The sequence below is a fragment of the Lonchura striata genome, chromosome 15 (genome assembly GCF_046129695.1).
Source record: "Lonchura striata isolate bLonStr1 chromosome 15, bLonStr1.mat, whole genome shotgun sequence".
NCBI classification, from domain to species: domain Eukaryota; kingdom Metazoa; phylum Chordata; class Aves; order Passeriformes; family Estrildidae; genus Lonchura; species Lonchura striata.
In genome coordinates, this window is record NC_134617.1 from 341518 (window position 1) to 364023 (window position 22506).

General features: G+C 48.0%; 1 protein-coding gene across 1 annotated transcript; it reads right to left on the reverse strand.

The window, feature by feature from the left end:
- Positions 1–2670: 2670 nt before the first annotated feature.
- Positions 2671–18246, reverse strand: STK32A (serine/threonine kinase 32A). Its single transcript, XM_021543094.3, has 12 exons — positions 18195–18246; positions 15339–15394; positions 14567–14718; positions 12948–13121; positions 10383–10420; positions 8400–8489; positions 7764–7861; positions 6462–6578; positions 4525–4650; positions 3433–3561; positions 3030–3094; positions 2671–2758 (listed from the first exon to the last, which is right to left on the reverse strand). Exons 1-12 carry the CDS (start codon positions 18244–18246, stop codon positions 2671–2673), a joined length of 1185 nt encoding a protein of 394 aa, XP_021398769.3.
- Positions 18247–22506: the final 4260 nt, after the last annotated feature.

Genomic DNA, 22506 nt, shown 5'->3' on the forward strand with positions numbered 1-22506 from the left:
AAGGGTTTGGGTGGTGTTGGGGCTGGAGGGGGCTGCAGCAACAGGCTGCTGGGGCAACACCAGGCATGTGTCAGGGTGTTGGTGTAGCTTCTCAGACAAGTGTACAGGTGTTGGCAAAACAGCACAATGCAGGTATTTGTAACAGCTGTTCAATTTGTCCATGCAGTCTGTGAGCCTGGCCTGGCCACCATGGGCTGTGACTGCCTGGCAAGAGCTGTGCCTGTTTTCTGTGTTGACAGGGACCAGCTCCACGTGACACTGCCTGGGCATGGCTTTGGGGTCATCCTGGCTGGAGAGCCTTGGAGGCTGTTTTCTGTGGACTCCTGTCAGTGAAATGCTCCCCTTCCATCAAGCATTGTCTGTTAGAATGAGAGGCACTGTCCTTTAAAGCTTGCAAAGCATGTAGAAAAAAGTGGTTGTTGTTTAAAGAGTACAAAAATTAAGGGTCAGTTTCAGCTATGCTAAACAAATACACTATTTTCCTCCCTTCTTTAGTATTTGACCTTGAAATACTTTTTTTACATATCTGCAACTCGGGCAGAACAAGCTGTCTCTGCCACAATCCTTAAGGGGCCAGGCCATAATAGTTGTGCCAGGGTGGGGAAGGCTGTGCTTACAAGCTTTGTGAAGTTCTTCCATGAAGTAATTAAGGCTTTTTCCTGTTGCTTGGTAGAGATTAAGCTGAGACTGTGCCTCTGTGTACAGAGGAAGAGGGGAATAGAGACACGGTTGTAGAAATATTTTAATTTCTACATTTTAAAATTTTTAAATGTGCAGTGTTCTTTCCATTTAAGTACTTCAGTTGTTTTGGGGCTTTTCTGACCAGTCAGAGGAGAGGTATTTCTGCAGCAGCAGATTTTTTCCCTAGTGAGGAGCAGAGCTGGGATTCCAGATAAATTCACTTATGGTCTATGAACCTCTGTCTGCACCAGAGCAAGGCAACGATAGCGATGTGCTGTGCAGGAGACAGGGACAGCTGTCAGCACAGTCCTGCCTGCTGCTGCCTGGCACCAGGCCTGCTGGAGGACTGGGCAGAGAGCAGAGGATCAAAGGAGAGCGCTGGAAGTGCTCTGGATAGCCTTCCTGGCAATGGCGAGTCAAAGGCAGAGAGACACGGAGTCCCCACCCCACTGCGAAGTCCTGTTGCTCGAAAGCCAGTGTGGCTGGGGAAGGGTAGAGCAAGCATGCTGTGACATTAGCTGGGGTGCCTTCTGATGGAGCAGGGAAAGGTGTGCTGTGACTGAGCAGCAAAAGGTGACTTTCCCATGACAATGACACTGGGGACTCCCACACCCTCTTTCTGACGAATTAATTCTGCTACAGTTTTACTGCTCCCTGGGCAGAAGAGGGTGGGGCTGTCTCCACAGGCAGGGTGGTGCGGAGGGAGGTGGTGAGGCTGCAGCCTTCCCCTCACCCCGGCAGCCTGGGGGGCTGGGGAGCAGCTGTCCCCCCCACTGCAGGAGGGGCCAGAACATGGAAGGCACCAAACGAAAGCTTGTTTTTAGACATGAACTGCACTGCTCGATGCTGGGACACCGACTGCAAGCCACCTCACAGACACATGAGGTGGAGAGGACATTTACCTTTGGGTCAACAGGAGGCAAAGAGTTCATCACACATTCACTACATTGCTAAGAATGGGAAAAATGTCACATAAGGAGGTGAAACCTCAGGCCTGTCAAAGCCTTTAAATAATAGCATCATGCCTGGCATTAACACAGTAGCAATGCTTTGGCCAGTCTCAGTCTTGGAAAGACCACACCAGCAAGACAGTTCCTGCTTAAATCAATTGTGATTTCAGTGGTAGAGATATTCAAAATACACATTCAAATTCCCCTCTAGTTTTGGAAGCCAAACCCCATCAGATTCAGTGAGCTGCAGTGGTTTAACATAATGGTGAATGTGTTTTTCAGGCTAGACTGGTAAAGCACCTGGATTCACCAGCGCCTTGTTGTTAGCACTTGGTGTCCACATCTGTGTGCTCACTGGCCACCCACAGTGCCAGCCCTGCTGGGTACATGGAGAGAGCACTAAATGGGCAGGAAACCTTTGCTGTCTCTTCCCAGCCAAGGAAGGAGCTCATCTCCAGCCTCCTGTGCCCACCCTCACAGGATGTTTGCAGGAGCTGTCTGTAAGCAAAGACCACTTTTGTCACAATGCATTGGTGAAGACCTTGCATCTGGGAGCCACCTCTTCCACCTGGGGCAGCCAGCCATGAGCCCATCCATGTGGGAATGCCAACCTCTGCAGAGCCCTGAGGTGTGGCATGGCCGCGGGCACCTCTCAGCACAGCAGCTCAGCCTGGGCACACTGCAGCGGCTGCCTGCATGGTGACACCAAGGGCTGTGGCACCTGCCAGCCAATCCAAAACGGTGGGCACCGTCTTAGCCATTGTCTTGTGCTCCCATTCCTGCCCCCAGGAAAGGCAACGTAACAGGATCTGAGTCTAACCACCGGTGGCCAGTTGCAAGGCAGCCACCACAGCCTCTCCCCCCATACTCAGGACCCTCTGGCTGTGGGGGGGAAAGCTGAGGGAGTGGGTGCCCCAGCTCTCCTTGTGCCCTGGGCTACTGGCAGGGTCCCAGCAGCAGAGGACAAGTCCATGGCCTGGCACTGTGAAGGTGCAGCCCCAGTGCCATGAGGAGGTCCCCTGCAGCGGCTGAGCTGTTCTCAGAGGGTGTTGTTCTGATGGTCCTCCCTGTGTGGGCCTCCACTTTTTGCCATGGTCTCTTGAATGCTGTCATGGTGAGGTCTTACCCTTGGAGATAGAAAAGGATGATTGAGCTGTGAGGGAAAGCCCAGGCAGTACCAAGACCCCACAGAAGTACAGCTGCCTTGGAGCTCCCCACTGCCTGGCATGAGCTGCCACTCACTGCACAGCTCCTTCAGCCCTGAGTGGCCCAAGCTCCTCCAACACAGGTCCCCCACAGCCCCCTCCACCCAGCTCCCCCAGCCCTGGGCCCCCAAGAACTGTCAAAGGCTTTGGCAAGGGCCAGTGCTTCTCCTGCTGCCTCTGGATCAAAACTTACTTTTCTCTGTTGAAAACAATGAAGTCCCTCTGGAGCATTTCCAGGTGCTTCTGGAGGTGGATGGCCTTTCACATTGGAATGGAAAAATAAAAGAGATAGGGAATAAATTCACGATTTACACAGGAAAACTTTGCAAGGACAGTTTCAATGACACATGGCAATATGTTTAGGCACAGAGCATCTTTAGCCCTGCAGTGGGAGAATGGCATTAAGGCTCTCCTCTTGCAGTAAAACAGTGCACACACATTCTGCCCTTCACCACAGGGAAGATGGGGAGAGTTTTAGGAATAAAGCTGGTCGCAATGGAAAAAAAAATCTGTTCTGTTTACTGTGGTCTTGATAGATGGCAGTCATTGAAAAATGAAAAGCCTCCTTGACCATGCTTGTATCTGTTTGCTCTCACCTGGGATGAGTTGCTTTTGCTTGTGTCTTTCTCCTTCTTAGCCAAGCGCTTTTTTTTTTTGTGAAGAGGTTTGGATTCCAGGATCATTTCTTCCAGTTCAAAGGTTGGGTCACAGTTCAGTCTGCCTTTCTGGAGGGGAGAGAGAAGTGGCCTTAAATGATCAGAGCCTGTCTTAAGGAGTCTCTTATAACCTGGACTGCATCTGGGATCTGAATTTTGTAAAAAAAAATATGCACTATTTATAATTGCACATGCAGCCAAGAGCACTGGCTACACTCCTGATATACTTTATCAGTCCCTTCAGTTACGGGCCATATTCAAGTGTCACAGTGGCTCCTTTTGTGCTCCTGCTTCTGCCCTTTGGCTGCTTTGGAGTGGCAGTGAGGATGAGGACAGCATCCTGGCTGGGTTGTGCCTTTTTGAGAGTAGCACAACAGCTCAGTGGAACTGGTCTTCAAGCAATTCAGAATTGTACCCACCACAGAGAAACCCACCAACAAGGCGGATATACAATTAACAAATATTCATAGTTTTGCCCAACTTCTGCTGAAAACCACTTGGAGTAGTTGGACTATTCTTCATAAGGGTTATGTTACTTATGTGCTGTTTTAATTCAATTTAAAAAGGCCCATAAACACAAATGTAGTGTATGTGCTATTTACTGTTAACAATGAGTTTGCTGGGGGAGGCATTGCAAGAGAAAACAATTCTCCTAAGATGGTGGGTGATCTCCAGGCTGCTGCTGAGTCCATCCTGGTGAACTAGGTTTTTGGATGTGGGGAACAGCACTGCTCAGAGCATGGGTCAGCATGAGAGGGCTCACAGGCACTGCTCATCCCACACAGATGCACAGTTCAGCAGGCTGTGACACCAGTTCTGCAGCCAGAAATTCCAGGAACATTACAAACAGGCCATATCAGTTTTGGGGCACCCACACTACAGTCTCCCTCCGTTACTCTTTGCTACACATTCAGGGAAGAGACAGCTCTGCCCTTTTCCCCTTGTGACACCTGATGCTTCAGTGGAAATTTGTCAGGATGTCTCATGTCCCAGTGCTGGGTGTGAGGAACCCTTACACTCAAATGGCCTTACCATGGGAATGAATTCTGGCATTATTCTTTTCTGGAGAACAGCATCCCAGTTCACGTCAGACAGATATGGGAAGGACTGGATGTCCTTCAGCTGAGAAAAACGTTTCTCGGGGTTCAGCTCGAGCAACTGCAGCAAGAGTTAAAGGGAAGAGATGAGACCATCCCCACAGGGCACACATTCTGTGGAGCATGGCTGAGGACACATGGTGCCAGAGACCCTGCATCACTGCTGGCTTTGGACCAGCACCTTTCCTGCTCTGTCTCAGAGTCCCTTCACCAGGGTATGTGACAGGCCCACAAGCTCTGCCTCTGTTTATTCCCATTTTTATGAATTACTTTTATCTCCATTGTAGGAGCAGGCAATGAGGCAGTACAGTAGCATTAAACAATTTGTCCAATGTTAAAATAAGCATTTGTTTGGAATGGGGAGTTCCACTCAGGTGTTTGTGTTCTGCTTTTAATACTGGATCAGTAAAACATCCTCTTTTCTCACTCTACTAAAATAATATTCTTATTCCAGTGTGAAAGTATGCCTTCACACTGCTTATTTTCATATTTTTTTAACATTGCTGTAGGAATTACTTGTGTGGAAGGAAAAGGTTGAAGTGGTCTCTGTTCAAGGATTATACATTGCATAAACTGACATGTTGCACTCCTAAAATTCAGCAGGAAAACCAGAGGATCCAAACCCTTTGGGGAATTCATAGGCAAGGTGACCTGCAGAGCCCTGCTCGTGCTGGCATGCAGCCAGTTGCAAGCACTGTCCCCCGTGCCCAGCTCCCTCTGCACAGCTCTGCACTCCAGCCCAGCCAGTGCTGCAGCTCTGCGAGGACAAACATCTGCCCGGGCTGGTAATAAAACCAGAAATCCACAGGGGATGGTGGAGCCAGGAAGGAGCCACAGTTGGCTTCATATATAATACGTATGGCTGTTAAACCAGATGCAAAGGAACACTGGGAAATTTAAATAATTGTGACATGGTATTATTTATTCACAAGGGAGCCTCCATGACTTGCAGCCTTCTGTGGTCCAGAAAAAACTGCCAGCTAGAAACGCAGAGGACATCTGCAGTAAATATTCCTGTGTTACTGTTAGGCTTAATGAAATACTGGCTTAATTGAATTTTCAACAAATGGAGATATTCTGCAATTTTCTTCCTGGAAAACACACCATGATTCTGTTTCAGCAAAGAATTGACAGCCTCTTTTTGTTAAAATGTCTGATTGTCTATTTCATGAGAAATTACAGAATACTCATATATATGGAACAAAAAAACAGTTGAAAGCTACATGAAGTACTACTTCATTGTCCACACTTACTTGAAATTAGAAAACTATTTACATACTTCCCTAAAATTTGCTGCCAGTGCTGCTATGCAGGGTGTAAGTGCTCAGCTTAGTTCCCACTGTTAAGACATAGCCTTATTTATTGAAGCTATGGCTTCATTTCAAATGGGATTTCAGCTTCAAAATTATTCCAGTAATGATTTTGAAGCAATTTTTATAACAGCTTTATTGAAAAAAAATTGCAGTGGTGTATAAACCACATGGCATCAAAGGATTTCAACAGTGTCAGCACTTGCAAATATTTCTGCTAATGGGAGAAAATGTTTCTTGAGGATTAAAAAAACGTGCTTCTTGGATTAAATTTATTGACACATATCAATATCTGCTTCTAAGTCAATTAATTCCAGAGTGCAAAGCTACAGAGGAAACTGTGGAAGCCAAGGCTGCCGTGTCCTTAGAGAAGGTGCAGCAGCAGCTGCCGCCGTGCCAGCGCAGGACGCAGCGCTGCTCGCCGCCACCACCTTCGTGCAGCTGACATTTGTCCCCCAGCGAGCTCCACGTCCCCGGCCTGGCCCTTACATTGGCAAGCACTTCCCACCGTGCAGGACAGAGGCTGCGGGCGGCAGGAGCACCGGGCACCCCAGCCCCTCACCTTCCTGATCAGAGCCACCGTGTCCGGGCCCCACGCCGCCGGGTACGTCACCGCAGCCGTCCTGAACACCTGAGCGACCTCAGCTGTGGAAGTGTTGGACCCAATGTGATACGGCCTCTGTGGGAAACGCCGCCAGACGAGCATCAATTTATCTGCTTTTCAGACTTCCTGAGAAATCTGGCTAGAGCACAGAAGCTTCACACAGTCTCACTGTCCTGTCCCCAGCCTCCTGTGGGACATCTCTCCCTGTGTGACCATGGCTCAGTCAAAAAACCAAAATGTCAGCAAGAACCACACTAATAACTGGGTATTTAACAGCAGGACAGGCAGGACCAAACCCCAGAAGTCGAGTTATCAGCCTGTGAGAATTTGCTTGGTCTTGTCAGTATTTTTATCTTACAAGGCTGTGACACACAATGCTGTGGTTAGAGCACTCCTGTTACTCCCTGTAAAACGTGTTTCAATCGTGTTGGGGACAATGCCAGTGAAAAGGAGACAAATATACCCCAACAATAAAATCAGCTCAGAAAAGGATGTCCCAGGAAGGGTCATCAACCTCAGGTGGGCATCAGGATGCAGAGTAACAGTCCCTTTTGCCCTGTGGCCACTGCCATGTCACTGAGCCATTGCAGAGGAGCCCCAGGGACTCCTCCTGCATCAACAGGCAGTGTACAGCCAGTGAGTGACACAGTGACACACGCAGTGTACAGCGCAGGTGAAGTAAGTCACCTCCCTGTTTATTTTCCTTCTACAATTCTGCTGATTTACCTGGAGAGAGAACTTAAAATGGCAGAGTGTTTCCATCTTGAAAGCTTTGATTCACAGATTTTTACCTTATTTTGGGGGGAAGAAGGCAGAAGCACATTAAAAGTATGCTTAAATAATAGTAGCTGTAAATAGTGAGATCAGATCAGGTGCAGTGTGCTTGATGTGTGCCAGCACTTGATGTACCTCAAAGCCTCCCTTCCCTTCTCCCACGGAGCAGCCACCCAGGTGCCACCACCTTGCCACGGCTGTGCCATCAAGTATGAACACACAACAGAATTTCTGCTCCTGCCTTTAGAAACAGTGCCATCAAGTCAAAAACCAACGTGATGCACAGTCCTGCCATTCAGGCTGTTCTGTATTGCAGCAACTTCTCTGAGCTTTTACCCTTGATCACAAGAACCCTGGTGAAGATGTGATCTCTGCTTCCTCTGCTGTAGTAAGTCCTAAAGCTTGAATTCAGCTTGGCCATCTCATCTCTGCTCTAAAGCATTAACCCTCCCAACAGCATGTCCAAGGGCAGAACCACACACATACCCGAGTTCTGAGCAGCTCGTAGGCAGTGACTCCCAGTGACCACCAGTCCACAGCAAAGGAGTAGCTGGTGGGTTTTGTGGAGCTAAACATTTCAGGTGCTGTGAAATACAGGGAGAAAAAATTGCCTTGCTGCAACCCCAAGTGGAAATGGATAACACAGAACACCTACCCCCACCCTTCCCGTGCTTCCATGCTCCTTCACCAGGGCCACACAGTAGCCCCACAGTCCACTCCACTGAAACTCTCTGTGCTTCTCTGTTCCCAAAGCCCAAAAAGAACAAATTCCTTTTACTGACACAGTAGTTGCCTACCATTCATAGTAAATGTGCTCCAGAATAAGCACATTCACTTGACCTAGGCATAAGGTGGCCTAAGTATCTCTTCACCTCCCCTGTGAAGTAGGACACGCGCATTCCCCAGCTGCACTGAGGCATTTCTGGGGAGGGACTCCTGTCCCCACCCTGCATCCCCTCTCCAGGGTGCTCCTCACTTCAAACTGTGTGTGTTTTGATGTGGATCAGGAAGAAAAGAGTCCCAGCTCTAATCAAAAATGTTTTCACCTGTGTCCCACCACAGCAGTCCACCCAAGCCCACAAAATGGAGATGCAAGAACATGCAGCTGCCATTGGCTCTCACCCATGTAGGGCTTCGTGCCAGCGATGGTGGTGACAGGGCTGTCCTTGGTCAGCATCGTGGCAATATTGAAATCAGTGATGTGCACGTGTCCTGAAAGACAGAGGCTAATGTGTAACAGGCTTGGCTTTAATTTCACACAAGAAATAGCTCAGAATCAGAAACATACAGTAAAATACTCAATGGAAAGGAGTTTCTGGGTAAAAAAATATGGTAGGAGAACTGATAGAAAATACATCAGCTTGCAGGCTGCTTGCAGATGTCTCTTGTTTCAAATATTCCCTTATTTTCCCTCTGGGGAAGCAGAAAATGCAACAGTTTTCCAAAAAGTAATTTAGTGATGATTGTTTTGAGTCTTCCTATATTTCAGGGTCAGTCTGGAAAAAAAAAATGAACTTTGTGTGTGTCCAAAACTTTCTTAGCTTTTCTAAGTTTGTTGGAATGTAAGAAAAACCTTTGCTGCCATGGATGAAGAAAAGGAATACTACAAGTCACATACAAAAGGACACTGGAGCCAAAGGTATGTCCCCAGAAAAAACACTCTGAAACCTCTCCAAGAGTTAAGAAAACCAGTGAGCAGAGAATAGACTCAAAATTCATCCCGAATTGTAGCATCATTATAAAAGTAAGTAGGTTGTGTCTTCCTGAGCTGAATGAAGCTGCAGAGATGAACAGAGCCTTTTCCTCTTTTTTCTCTCTTCAGGGAGTGCTGACCCACATTCCCATGGCCATGGTGATCCCAGCTCCTCTCAGGAAGTTGTATCATCCCAGTCTGAGCGCACGGAGTTCGGGGAGAAAGGTGAAGGGTCCCCAAAGCATCCAGCAGCAAGGGCTGGCCAGAAGCAGTCCCACACAAGATGGGCAGCGTGGAGCCCCGGCAGTGCCAGGTCCCCACACTTCAGGGGGGACAGGGCTCTCCAAGGTCTGTGCAGGGGCAGCAGCCGGAGAAAGACGGAGCACGGCAGGACAGGGGCTCCAGCACCTGAAGGCAAAGCCACTTTGCTGCCAGCTCCTAAATAAATAATCAACCAGTGCTCTGAACAGAGAGGTCAAATGCAGACGGACCGAGTCTGGGCTCGGTGCTGCCAGGCAACCTTGGTCACACCCTGTCACAGAGCCAGCAGTGCCTCCCTCGGGAGCTGCAGCATCTCTGCCACAGCCTCCAAAGTCATAACCAATGCAGGCATGCCTCCTCCCTGCACTGACTTTTTCTTTTCAAGCACCTTGCTCTAGCTGCTAATTAAGATTTCTTACAACAGGACAGTACTTGGCTTTAAAAAAAAAATATGAGCTAAAACACTGTTTCTCTAATGATTACAAATTAATAAATATCAGACAATTCTTCACTGTGAGATCTTTTCCAGGAAAATAATGTGATTAAAGAGCCATGCAAGAATATAGTCAAGAATTTTGCCTAAGAAAACTATAGAAAAACAAATAGCAACATTTATAATGTACCTAGCCCCTAATCCTCTTCAGAGCTCCCTCCCCAAGCCAAATGCTCAAGGAAAAAAAAAAAAATGTGACCAAGGCTTATCCATTGAACCATAATTAATTCTGTTTGTGCATAAACCCTGCAGTGACATAAGCATTGTCCTTCAAATGATGCATTTTCAATAAGTTTTAAACAAGAACCAAGAAAATGTTAAAATCGGGTGTTCTGGGCTACTGACCCCAGGCAGCACCAAATATATGGTCCCCGCCAGTGCCTTGTAGGGACACCATCAAGTCAGTCAGCCAAAGGAAGTGTTGGCTAAAACACCAAGGCAACCCCTGAAACACCAGAGCATCAGAAGGTGCCCAGTGCCCTGAAGGCACTGCTCCTCAAAAAGCAAGAAACAGCAAGTGGAGCACAAAAGTATGGGATGATCCTGCTCCCAGCTGGGCTGAGGGACACCAAAGGATGGCAAGCACTGAGACTGCAGCTTGTCTCCTGTCTCCGACTGGTCTATACACGTGCATGACCACAGAGCACCTGGCACTTACCGTGCTCATCCAGTAAAATGTTGTCGGGCTTGATATCTCTGAGAAACAAAGCAGAGGAGAGACAGCCATTAGCCTAGAGAAGAGACAGGGAGCACGGCTGCTGGCATCGCAGGAAAGCCGGCTCTGGGACACTGGCAGAGACCAGAATAAAGATCACTGCACCCTCAGAGCCTCGGGCTCCTCAGCTCTGATGTTCCCATTTGAGTCAAGTGTCAGAGAGTGACAATCAATCAATCAATCATCAATCAATCAATCAATCAATCCACACTGGGTACGCTGCCAGGCTGCAGGGTTTGGGTGAGCAGCACTCAGCTAAGACCACCCACAGTTAAGTTAGAGTATTTTTGTTGTTTTCCTCCTGTTATTTTCAATCTATTTCAATACTGTATGAGAAGGGATTCCCAGTACAAAATATTTTAACATCTTTGTTCTAGATACAAACAGGTTACCCACAGGTTTTATTCCTAAGTAAAAGCACCCCACAAAATAATTCCTATAGCAATGCTGTAAGGAAACACTTTTATCTGAAGGGAGAAAATGTACACCTGATACTGCCACAGTGTCCACCTGAGTGACTTTACAAGCCATTACCTGGCTTTAATGAGCTCATTACACCAGTCCCCATTGAGCACCTGGCCAGCTGATGCCCCAGAGAAAAGGTCCCAGCCAGGAGGCAGGCACCCTGTGCCAACTGATGCTCCCCACCAGGCCTGGGAGCAACAAGTGAAGAAATGAACAAGTTTAGGATTTTATCTTTAAAAATTCAATCGTTAGGATTGATTGGGTTCTCCAAGCCCCACAATATATCTAATTGTAATTTAATAGCTTAGAGTTTTCTGGCATCTTGTTACCCAAACAACTTCCAGTGGGTTATAAACACTGGTTCCCTTCCTGATGCCATCCCATCATACAGGTGAGTATAGGGACAGGCATCATTAGCAGAGCACAGGGCAGTGTCAGGTAAGCAGCTGGTTTTCCCCCTAAGCACAGTGGAACTGTTTCCATTTTTAAAAAAATTATTACTTTTTAATTTCTAGTGTGGCTGTTTCTCATCTTCCTCCGTCTGGCATACAGCTTCTGAAATTACACCAGCACAGTAAGATCATTCTCAGAATGCAAATACCAGACATAATTCTGGTTATTGTTCATTTGTATATTTCTTTTTTATAAGCTGGTTATATAATTTCCTAAGCTAAAAGATATTAATATTTCCCTTTCTTTTACATCTAGGTGGGAAATAATTACAGTCTGAGTTTGCTGTCTCTGCACAGTTTTGTTCAGCCAAACAAAGCCATTTCTTCCCTGTCTGCTGATGTTCCCAATTACAGCTGTTGCAGTGTAATTGCCTTAGCTGACTCACTTTATCAATCAAATACTATCCCACTGGGTTACCATGTTAATTAAACAACTTGCATTACAGTTTTAATTAAATAACTTGCAAATTTTACAGCCTGCCTTACATGTTTTGTTGTACTTGATTTACCTTAAACACAGGCAGCTGTGTGAAAAGCACACTGCAAGCTCACCTGCAGTTTCTCCCACTCCTATTCACACTGGAGCAAAGATCCATGCAGCAAAGCACAAAAGAAGCAGTGTGAAAGAGGAGCCCCCGAGGAGGTGGGAGCTGTCCCCCGAGCCTGGCCCCGACTGCAGCAGAGCAGAGCTGCTCGGGCCTCCTGTGGCTGAGGGACAGGCAAGGGGTCGTTCTGCCCTCACGCTGGACACGGCAGCTGGACACTGCGGACAGGAACGGACACTCACCCTCACCAGCTCCTCACCAGCGTGTGCCTTCCCCGCTAACAGCCAAGACCATTTCAATTTTACACTTTCCATGCCTAATTCTTATACTGCACAAGAATGCTCATCTGGAGGGGTATTTCTAAATGACGTGACCTTCTCCCTGCAGTTACTGACTCTCATGGACCCTTCCTGACAGCAGCTAACTTGGTTAAACGCTTGGGTCCCTGAGCTCTGCGCTGCCCATGACACCAGCAGATAGCCACGTGTTTATCCATCCACAGCCAAACCCTGCTCCCCAGACAGGGAAACCTCTGCCTCCTCTGCTATTCTGCAGGCCTTCAAAGACATGGGAAGATCTCATGCATTTTTTTCCACTGGCCATGAGAAATTATGGTAGCCAAAAAGAAACTCTCAGCACTTCTAAAAAGGGATTTACCTCATACAGGAAAAAGTTGTGTTTGGGCCCGGTCCTCATATTTTGGTGCAATACAGAGGGGGGCAAAGGGAGACATCTTCAAGGATGAACACAGGAGTTCTGAGTGCTGACACCTACTCTCCCTGGATGAGGATGGATATGAATGAGTTACAGCTAATTAAAACCTATCCGAGACAAATTTTTGCAGGATCAGTGGGCAATCAAATATGCTATTTCACAGCTACCCTCTCTCTGCTGTATATAAAATACATTTCTGGGGGAAGCCTTGTGTTTCACATAAAAGCAAATACACATGGGAGAATATGTTGTTTATCACTTAAGCTTCGATTTGTTGTTTCGTATCAAGGAGGAACAAGCCTGCCCACATCACAGCCTGTGGCCTGGCTGACCTGTGGATGATGTGCCTGCTCTGCAAGTAGTCAAGGGCCAGCACCAGCTCACAGATGAAGAGTTTCACAGTTCCCTCTTGGAACCGCACATTTTGTTGGAGATGGTAGCGCAGGTCCCCTCCAAGCAGCAGGTCGACCACCATGAACATATCCTCTTCATCCTGGAATGAGTACCTAGAACAGCACACACATGGTTCAAGGATAGAAGCATTGAAAAATGACAAGTGATAAAGGAACATGTGGTACCTCTGGGAATACTCATATTTTCTTGGAATTTTTCACTCCAAATTTCATGACCTTTCCGTGTTCCATTTCCCACTATTTTCACACTTGTGACAACCATAATTTAGTCTCAGATCCGTAACAGATTCAGAGCAGATCGTATGAACAGCTCAGGGTGGGCATTCTGCCTTCTCAGAGCACCAACAGGAGGTGACCACAGGAGCAATGCAGAGGAGCCTGGAGCTGACCCCAGCACTGGAGGTCCCTCTGTCAGGTGCCTGGGACTCCCTGGCCTCAGCACAACAGGGTGTGCTGGTCTCTGCTGGTCCTCCATAAGTGATCCCATTTGATGGACTGTGTCTCTCTGAGAGGGGCTGACAAGCAGCTGTGAGCCCTTTCCTCATGGCCTCTTCCTTATCAACGCACTGACTGCTTGATGTGATGACCAGCACCACCAGCCAGACCACTGCTCCACACAAAGCTTGTGTCACCCAGAGTTCAGGAAAGACACAGGAATGCTAAAGGCATCCTGAAGCCAAGGATGGCATGGCAAGAACAGAGGCAGGGACACTGGAATGGTTTGCTCTGTACATATCTCTACATAGACACACACACTGGTCAGCTTTCAGCTGCTGAGTCAGCTTTGCCTGGAGCATTGTGTTCAAGTAGGAAAGATAAGTTTGGAGATATTATGTGGGATGTATAGCTGCACCTGTACCATTCATACCCGTGTAAGAACCACTCTAAATGGCAACAGCAGCAAAATACCAAGGGTTCACTGAACTGCACTCAGGTTACAGGAGATTTCAAAAAGGAAGAATTATTCAAAGATTTTTGATCTTCAATATCTTGCAGACTTTTTTTTGTGTGTGTGTGTTTAGCATTGATAATTTCTACTTTATTCTAAAAATAAATCAAATTTCCAATAAATGTAATTACCCATGACCCTAGAGGAATACTGAAACTACAGGATATTGGCCACTTTATCATACAATATGAGAGCTCACACCCCTTGGAATGTTACTGGTGTCCTAATAAAATTAAGAAGAAAGAAATGTCAAGGGACAGCCAGCAAAGAACCCTGCCTGGCCATTAATCCCATGCTGCCAGAAGTTGCTGGTGATTGCAAAGAACTCCTTTAAATACAGGTGGGGTTATGGTGATAGCCAATACCTGCCTGGGGGACACTGCAAAGGGACACATGACTAAACTCTCTTGTGCTGTCCAAGGGGACAAGGGAGATAACTGCTTAACTAAACAGATTCCACTGAAACAAGAGCCCCAGTCAGTGGAACACACCAGTTGCTCCCAAGACAGGCTTGAAGCAGATGAGGAGGGTCTGATCTCAAAAGTGTCTGTAATTGACTCAACCAGTGAGCCAAGGCACCACCTCTTACCATAAATTAACCAAGAAAGAGTGTTCCAGGCCCTGCATAATCTGCAGCTCCTTGAAAACATTTCTCACTTCATTACGCTCCACACACTTCTGTTTGTTCATGTATTTCATGGCGTACATCTTTTTGGTGTCAGTCTTTTGCACCACACAGACCTAAGAGAGCAATCAGGGGACAAAACAGAGAGGATTCGTCAGCAAATTTGGGTCGGTGAGACCCAGTGACATGAGTGTTTTCTAGCAGCTTTGGCAGTGCCAACAGTGCCAGGGCACAGCTCTACCCACCAATGCTGCAACACTGGACACTGCCTGGGAATCTCTTGGGAATTTCACCCGAAGAGAAATTGTTGGGGGAATATGAGGGGAAGGAATTTATCATCATAACATGGGAGACAGGGAATCACAGAGAAGTCAACATTTTATTTAATGTCATTCACTAACCATCATGTCCATTCCTCCCACAGAGCCCCCTCCACCACAGAACTACAGGTCAAACACTGGGACCAGCACCTGATCCTCACTTTCCTGAGAAGTGTTACTCAGTTCACAGGTAATCTTGGGCTTTGTTTAAGGGCAACTGGGCTTTGATTTATGGCTACAGAATGGATAAGGATTTGGGCTCTGATTCCTTTCTGATTACCAGGAATTGAAGGTCAAGGCTCACTGATAATTCATGGGCTTTGGTTCTGTACTCTCATGTGAGCCTTCAACTCATCTATTTCCACCCAGTTACATCTCCAGCTGCTCACAGGGTGATTAGTTTCCAAAACACTCACTTTTCCAAAGCTGCCCTTCCCAATAGCTCGTAAAATCTCAAAATGGTCAAAGGTAACTGCAAGAAAGAGCAACATTTCAGTATTAAATGGCTGAGCAAACATTTGACGATATCATGTTATTTCTGCTTTTTATTCATATGAGCTGAGAAAAATGAGGGATACCCCAGAAATATTCTGTTCCTTTTGAAGACTTGGGTTTTGTTTAAACTTGGTGTGTTTAACAGGGCTTTTTTTCTCTATAGTTCAGCCTCAAAGGCAAATTCCTTAGGTCAGCCTCTGTCAATGGCAGATCAGGAAGGAGTTCACCAAGTGAACATTCTCACTCTGCCCTCCTGCACTGTCTGTTAGAGATATTAGCCTCACCTTGCTCCTGCTGAGACCAAATGCAAAGCTGACTCCATAAAACCCTTATATCATGTGGAAATATTGCCATTACCTTTGCAGGTATGATGGCGCAGTCTAATCATAGCAAAGGTGACAGTGACCAGTTACAGCACTTGGAAGGAATGCAAGCTTTTAGGCACAGATGTCCCTTCTCAAACCTGGAACAGCTGTAAATATCAAAGTAAATAGAAGCTGCTGATTGAGTTTAAACAGATCTGTTTACCCGTGAGAACATCTGGGAGAAAGGGCGGTGGATACCTGCAGAATAAAAAGGGAGAGTGAAGATGCTTATCACCTGCAAGCAAAGATGAGGTGATGGTCCACCCTTGGACAAAGCTAATGCTCTGCTTGGTCCAAGGGTGATTTAACCAGAACAGCTGCTGGTGGGCTGCAGAGGACACTGGCAAAGGCCCACAGACTGATGCGTGTCCTTCTCAGCCCGCCACTGTCCTTGCCTACTACCTATTTCTTCTTTACCTTGCAGCAAACTTGGCCAGCTGGGGGAACATCTAGCTGCCATTCCCTGGGACACTTCCCACACCCTTCTGCTTGGGAGCAGCACAAATAAAATTTGGCTTCCTATATGGTCTCATCTTGACTACACTGGGAATCAGATCACCTTGTAGCCTTGAATCTTCTGTCTGGTTATTCTATTTTCATTTCACTTGCTTCTTATTCACAACTGTCTGCCCAGAGGAAATGCTGAGAGAAAAATAATCCTGTCACCCCACTTCAGCTTAAGGTAAACAGAGGCCTTCAAGAAGTTCAAACAGAAATTGTGGTGCTACAAAAAATAGTGAAATTATACCAACAGCAATTTGGGGAAATAGGCAATAATTGTGAGGACTGGCAGTGGAGCACTCACACAATTCATGCTGTTCCACTGACTCTCATGGGTCTCAAAGGAAAAGAGTCCCCGTGGCACAGCTGCAGAGATGGGATCCGTGCCCACCACCTGCTGCCTGGGGGAAGGACCTGCCCATGCCATGGAACAGTGTTTGTTTCCTACTGCACCCAGAAGCTCTTAATTAATTAGAATTTTAATTGAAATCAGAATGAGGACAAGATTGTGACATCTAAGGTGATATAGCCTTTGGTCACCAATTTGCAAGGTAATGGAAAATTCCCTAGGGGACATCTCTGTTTCAGCTGGGTTTCTCTCCCCTCAGTATATTAAAGCATGACTTATTAGGGAAAAAATGCACTACTACTTTTTAGATTTGTGCAGGGCCATGGAAACAGAACTGCAGTAGTCTGCACACTGTGTCAGATTGCAGGTGTGGCCCTGAGCCCACTGAAACCTAACAAACTGACAGTGAACCACCCAACACGGTCAGAACAGGGCCTTTCCTGGCATTGTGTTCCTCAGTCGCAGAAGCTGGTGCTGTATGAGCACTGAACCCAGAGAGAGACCCAGCAGAGACCAGCCACTCCCAGGAAAATCCTACACCACCCTCAGGAAGGTGGTCAGGAGCAGAACTGCTCATTAGCCCAAGCAAGCATAAGTGGTTGCTTATGAGAAATGCCAATACTGAGCATTTAGATGCACCAGGAATAAAACCTTTAGGAAAACTTCACAGCACAGATTTCTTGTGTACTACAGAAATGGAAAAAATGTGAAAACCAAAGAAAAAACTGTAGGCAGTTGCATTAATAATTTGGAAACTGAAGCTGGTTTTGCTGAGCAGCTGCAGACTGGCAGCAGCACCACACGGCACACCGGAACAGCAGCTGATGGGGTATCCAGTTCTTCGTATGTTTTATGTTTATCACTATGTATTTGTGTTCATCACTATGTATTTGTGTTTATCTACATATACATATTGTTGTTTTACCTAGGTGAAAGCCCATATGGCAGTCAGCAAGCTGACTCATGCAACAGCAAATATATTTATGGAGCAATCTTTTAATGACTGTCTCTGTAATCTTGGCAGCACAGGGACCCTGGCCTCCAATACTGCTCCCAGCAGTAGTTTTCCAACACCTTTTCCAGCCAACCCAACCTGCAGGCTTGGCCTCCCAGTGCCTGCGGGCAGTCCCGCCCAGCTGGGCAGACACCAAGAACACCCATGGGAACATCCATCGCTCCAGTTACTTCCCCACCATACTTCCTAGCACTCCTCCCTACACTGGCACCTCCAGAATAGACCTCTCCAGCCTCCAGAGCTGCAGCGTTTCGTCCCTGCCTTCGAGTGCCTGGCAGGGTCCCAGGGACTCCCCAACACCAAACCTCTGCTGACAGTTTCGCTTTCAGAGCTGCTGGGAGTGGAGGCAAAAGGGACCCCAACCCAGACCGCAGCTCTGCAGGGACCACGGGCACGCTGCTGCCGCTGCTGCTGGCCTGCACACACCTCTGCTGACCTGGGACACCCAGGCATGGGCAGCCTCAGCACAGGTGATGGCCACCACCCTCACAGCCAGTCTGCACCAGAGAACTCTGCAGCCCCAGACAGCAACAGGAAAGCTTCTTACCATCCTCATTCCCATCAAAGGGTGGTGACTTGCTGGAGGTGTTTGCCCCCATGGTGTGCTCAGCCCAGGCTCAGCACCCTCTACTCCTCTGGGTTCTGCTCCCACACTCGAAGCCTCTGGGACAGTTCCGCTGTGGGTCAGTCCTGTCAGACCTTGGCAATGTCCTGCTGACGCATCCTGCAGAAGGCAGGAAGTAAAAGTTCATCATTTACAGCTTACGAATGTCTCACTGGAGGTTCTCTGCTCTGAGGACAAGACTGACTGTCAGGAAAAAGCACATTGCAATGGAGCTCACTAGAGAAGCCAGTAACACCATAACCTTGTAACTCAGATCAGGACTGCTGCCCACTGCAGGAAGGGTAGGAACAGACCAGCAGATCCAAAGATCTAAGGATCTGGCTCATGTTTTCTGTATCATCCAGCCTGTATTTTGTAGCTTCAGGGGTGACTAATTGTAGTGACACCAATATCGAAAATAAATGGATATACTGACTTGGCTAGATAAACCCAAAAGCCACTTTTGACTAATGAGGTCACGTTGAAGGGTAAAAGCTATGGAAGAAGAAACTCAAAATGCCAATCTTTTGATTTCAACTGTTATACAAGTCTTTCATTTGGGAAAAAAATCATACCATTGTGGTATTTTTAATGAAAAGATTCCAAGTAAAATCAGGGTATAGTTTCCACTCAGGTTCTTCAGATTTTTTTTTTTTTTTTTTTTTTTTTTTTTTTTTTTTTTTTGGATATGAACAATGAACAGAACAGCAAACCTGATTTCTGGCTTGATGCTGGCTGTAGTGACTGTATTTCCTCTCCCACTGCAAAGAGACAGGTCTGGTCATTAGCAGGGATCACAGAAATTTTCTTTCTCTCCTGACATGTATGGGAATACTGAAGTGTAGAACTCTGCAGAGTTTACTGACACTTGAGAGAGCCTGAACACTCTCTGTAAGGTACAGCAGCCACTACATTTTTTAGGCATTTACATGCAATGCTCCTTTATGTGCTTGTTTTTGATACTGACATCCCTGTGACAACTTTATTCCTTGTTTCAAGTACAAACCCTTAAAAGAACAATATGAGGGAATACCAGTGCAGCAAGATCTGGACTGGGTCCAGCCCAGAGCATTCTCCAGGGCATTCGTATGTTCACTGAACATTTTCTCAGATCTACACTTTGGAGATGCTGACTAACTAACTCCACTTCTATAAATTAAAAAAAAATATGGTACTGAAGTGGAAAAAGGAGGAATCATAAGAAAGATGTTGGAGAAAAGAGAATTACTGGGAACTGGGACTGTCATGGGATACGAGTTACCCCACCAGCTCCTTTTCTCCAGCTAACCAAAACAAAATCTTAATTTCCCATCTCAGAACTGAAACAAGATCCAGCAATAAAACAAATGAAGCAGCAAAAGTTTACAATTCCCATCAGTGCTTCTGTCAGGAGCAGATCGAGCCTTCAATTTCAAACAAAGCCACAGCAGTAACTCTTTTTGAGCCCCAAAATTTACTCTTCAGACTAAAAATAGACCTGCAGATGCAACAGCCATAAATCACGTTTCCATATCACAGGTTCCCAAGGAAACTTCCTTGCTCAGCAGTTTGGAGCCAAGTTCATTTTTGAAAATACATAATACATACAAGCTCTGAGGAAGGAGTGCAGATATTCCGTGAAGTTAAGCTATTCTGAGTAATAATTACAGGGGTTTGCACCTTTACAAAATGTAGCCGGGGGATGGAAATGATAAATATTTTACTGTTTCACGCTGCAGAGTCACAAAACTATTAAAATCATTACTTTTCCTCGGGCCAGATTTACTAGTGGTTCCACGCTAACAGCATGCTCAGTCGGACCCTGGTTCCATCAGCAGCGGCAGCAGCTCCCCTCGCAGCTCTCCCGGGGGTTTTTCGGGAAGGCACTGCCGGGCAAGCCCGGCTGCCAGCCCCGAGCCCGCAGCACACCCGCACATGGCCGAGCACGCCTCAGTCACAGCAGATTCAGGAAACACCACGCAAAACCGAGGAACGCAGCCACCTGCGTGGTTTGCAGCCGCGCGGCGAGCAGGGTGTGCTCTGAGGGGACGGGAGCGCAGGGATCAGGATCAGGACCAGGGAAGGACTGAGGGAAGGGCCGGAGGCTCAGCAGAACGATGGGCACCGGCAGCACCGGTAGTCATCCCTGATGGAGGCTGCCGAAACCCTGGAAGGGGACGGCTACCTCCAAACGCTCACGGACAGTTTCTCTCACCACCCTGCACTACCCGAGCGCTGCTCCGCCGAGGAGCTGGGACCGGGCGGTGACCCAGCCGGAGGAACATCACCCCGAGCTTCGATCCCAGAGGAACCAACGATGACCCTGAACTCCCTCGCGGCCACAGCAGCGCTCGGGAAGGACGAGGGGACGCGCCCTGAGTTTCCCCGTCAGTGCACGGGGCGTCTCCTGCGGAGCTATGGGTGTCGGTTCTCCCCGCAGCCGGGTCTCCGGCGCCGCGGCCCCAGCCCAAACGCGCTGCGGGCAGCGGCGGGGCTGCCGCCGGCGAGCCCCGCACGTCCCGGCCCGCCGGCAGCAGTGGGAGACCTCCTCCCCTCGCCCCCCGCCCAACCCCGCCAGGGACAGCGGACCAGAGCCCGCTCCGTGCAGCAGGACCGGGCAGGCGCCTACCTGGGGCAGCGGAGCGCAGGGACCGAGCAGCCGTCGGCGCGGGCGGCACCAGCCTGCGGAGGAGAGGAGCCGGGGGCGACGGAGCCGAGGAACCGGCCGGGCCGGGCCCCCGGTGGCGGCGGGAGGAGCCTGCGGCACCTGAGCGACACTCGCGTGGGGCCGCGCCGCGGACACGCCGCCGCGCCGCCAGGAAGGTGTCCGTGTCCGTGTCCGTGTCCGTGTCCCTGTCCCCGCCCTGCGGCCGGGAACGACACTCCCTCTGATGGCCCCACCGCCCGAACCCCTCTGCCGCCCCTTGCTGCGGGGTTATCCTTTCTCTCCTGTAAGCCTCGTGCCTTGCCCTCCGTTTTTTTGGAAGGGGTATGCGGGCTCCGCCTTCGGTGCCCGGGTGCATCCAGCCCCGCACCCGCCTCGGGGTGCAGCTGGCAGAGGGCGGTCCCGTCGGAGCCTCGGTCACTCAGGTCTCGGTATGGCCGGGGTCACGCTGCCCGTCCGCATTCCCCTGAAAGGATCCATAAGAAGAGAGACACCACATTTCCCACCCCATTGTCCATACTCTCGGACACTGGCTTTTCTCCTCTCATTCCTGAATGCCAGGGAAGGTTTATACTCCCAGGGCTCTAAGGAAGAGCAGTCCTTGCCCCAGGACAGGCAGAAGTCAGAGCACTTACCCAATTTTAGCCATTTCATGTACTACTTAGAGAATAACCAATAAGCTGAAACACAGCTGAGTCTCTCCTAAACTATCTAAAGCAATTCAGATCGTCTGAAATACAGACCCATGGACTGCAGAGGGAGAAAGAGGCTGGGTTCCTGCAGAGCTGGTTTGGGCCAGGGGACATCTGTCCTCAAACCCAGCTCTGAGGTGAGGACACATACAAGGGCTCTGGGGGCAGGTGAGCTCCACGTCGGGACACCAGCTCCTGTCCTGGGAAATGACCTGCACAGCCTTACAGCAAGGATGGGGATCCAGCAGTTACCACACAGAAACCAAGTAACAAAGTGGTTTAAAGTAAACCATCTGTGGTGGGTAGGGTAAGGTGTTCAAGTTGCAGGGAATTGTTAGTGATTTGTCTACAGCTCTAAAATCAGGAGATGCTCAAGATTTCCTTCCCAGCCCAAGACCAAACTCTACCTTTTAGAGTATCCACCTGTGGTTTTCTCTCTGTCTGAAGCAGCTTTTCCTGAATAGACTAAAATTTGCTGGATGAAGAATCACTTCTATTTGACTTTTCACATGAGCGACTTACATGAAGCTTGAAAATTTTTATCATAAGAAATTAGAATTTTTTTTCTAAACAGTATTATTCTGATTTTATTTACAGCAAAAGCTATAATCCAGGACAAACCCAGTAAAACTAGTAGAATCAGTAGTGGAAATATTAAAAAAAGTAGTAGTCCAGAGTTGTTCTGTACAGTGGGTTATCTGGAGAGTTTCAGAATCTTGTATGTCAACAGAAATGAAATATTAAAGTCTAATTATTGAGTAGGCCAAAGAAACAGCAAATGACAGAAGGCAGATCTGCAACAGCTCCTCTGAAACAGGCAACTCTGTTCCCCATGGGCAATGGGAAAGCGCATTCTGCTTGGTGCAGCAGGAGGATTAATTTTCCATGGGAAACAGAGAGCTTCGTGTCCCAGAGCTGA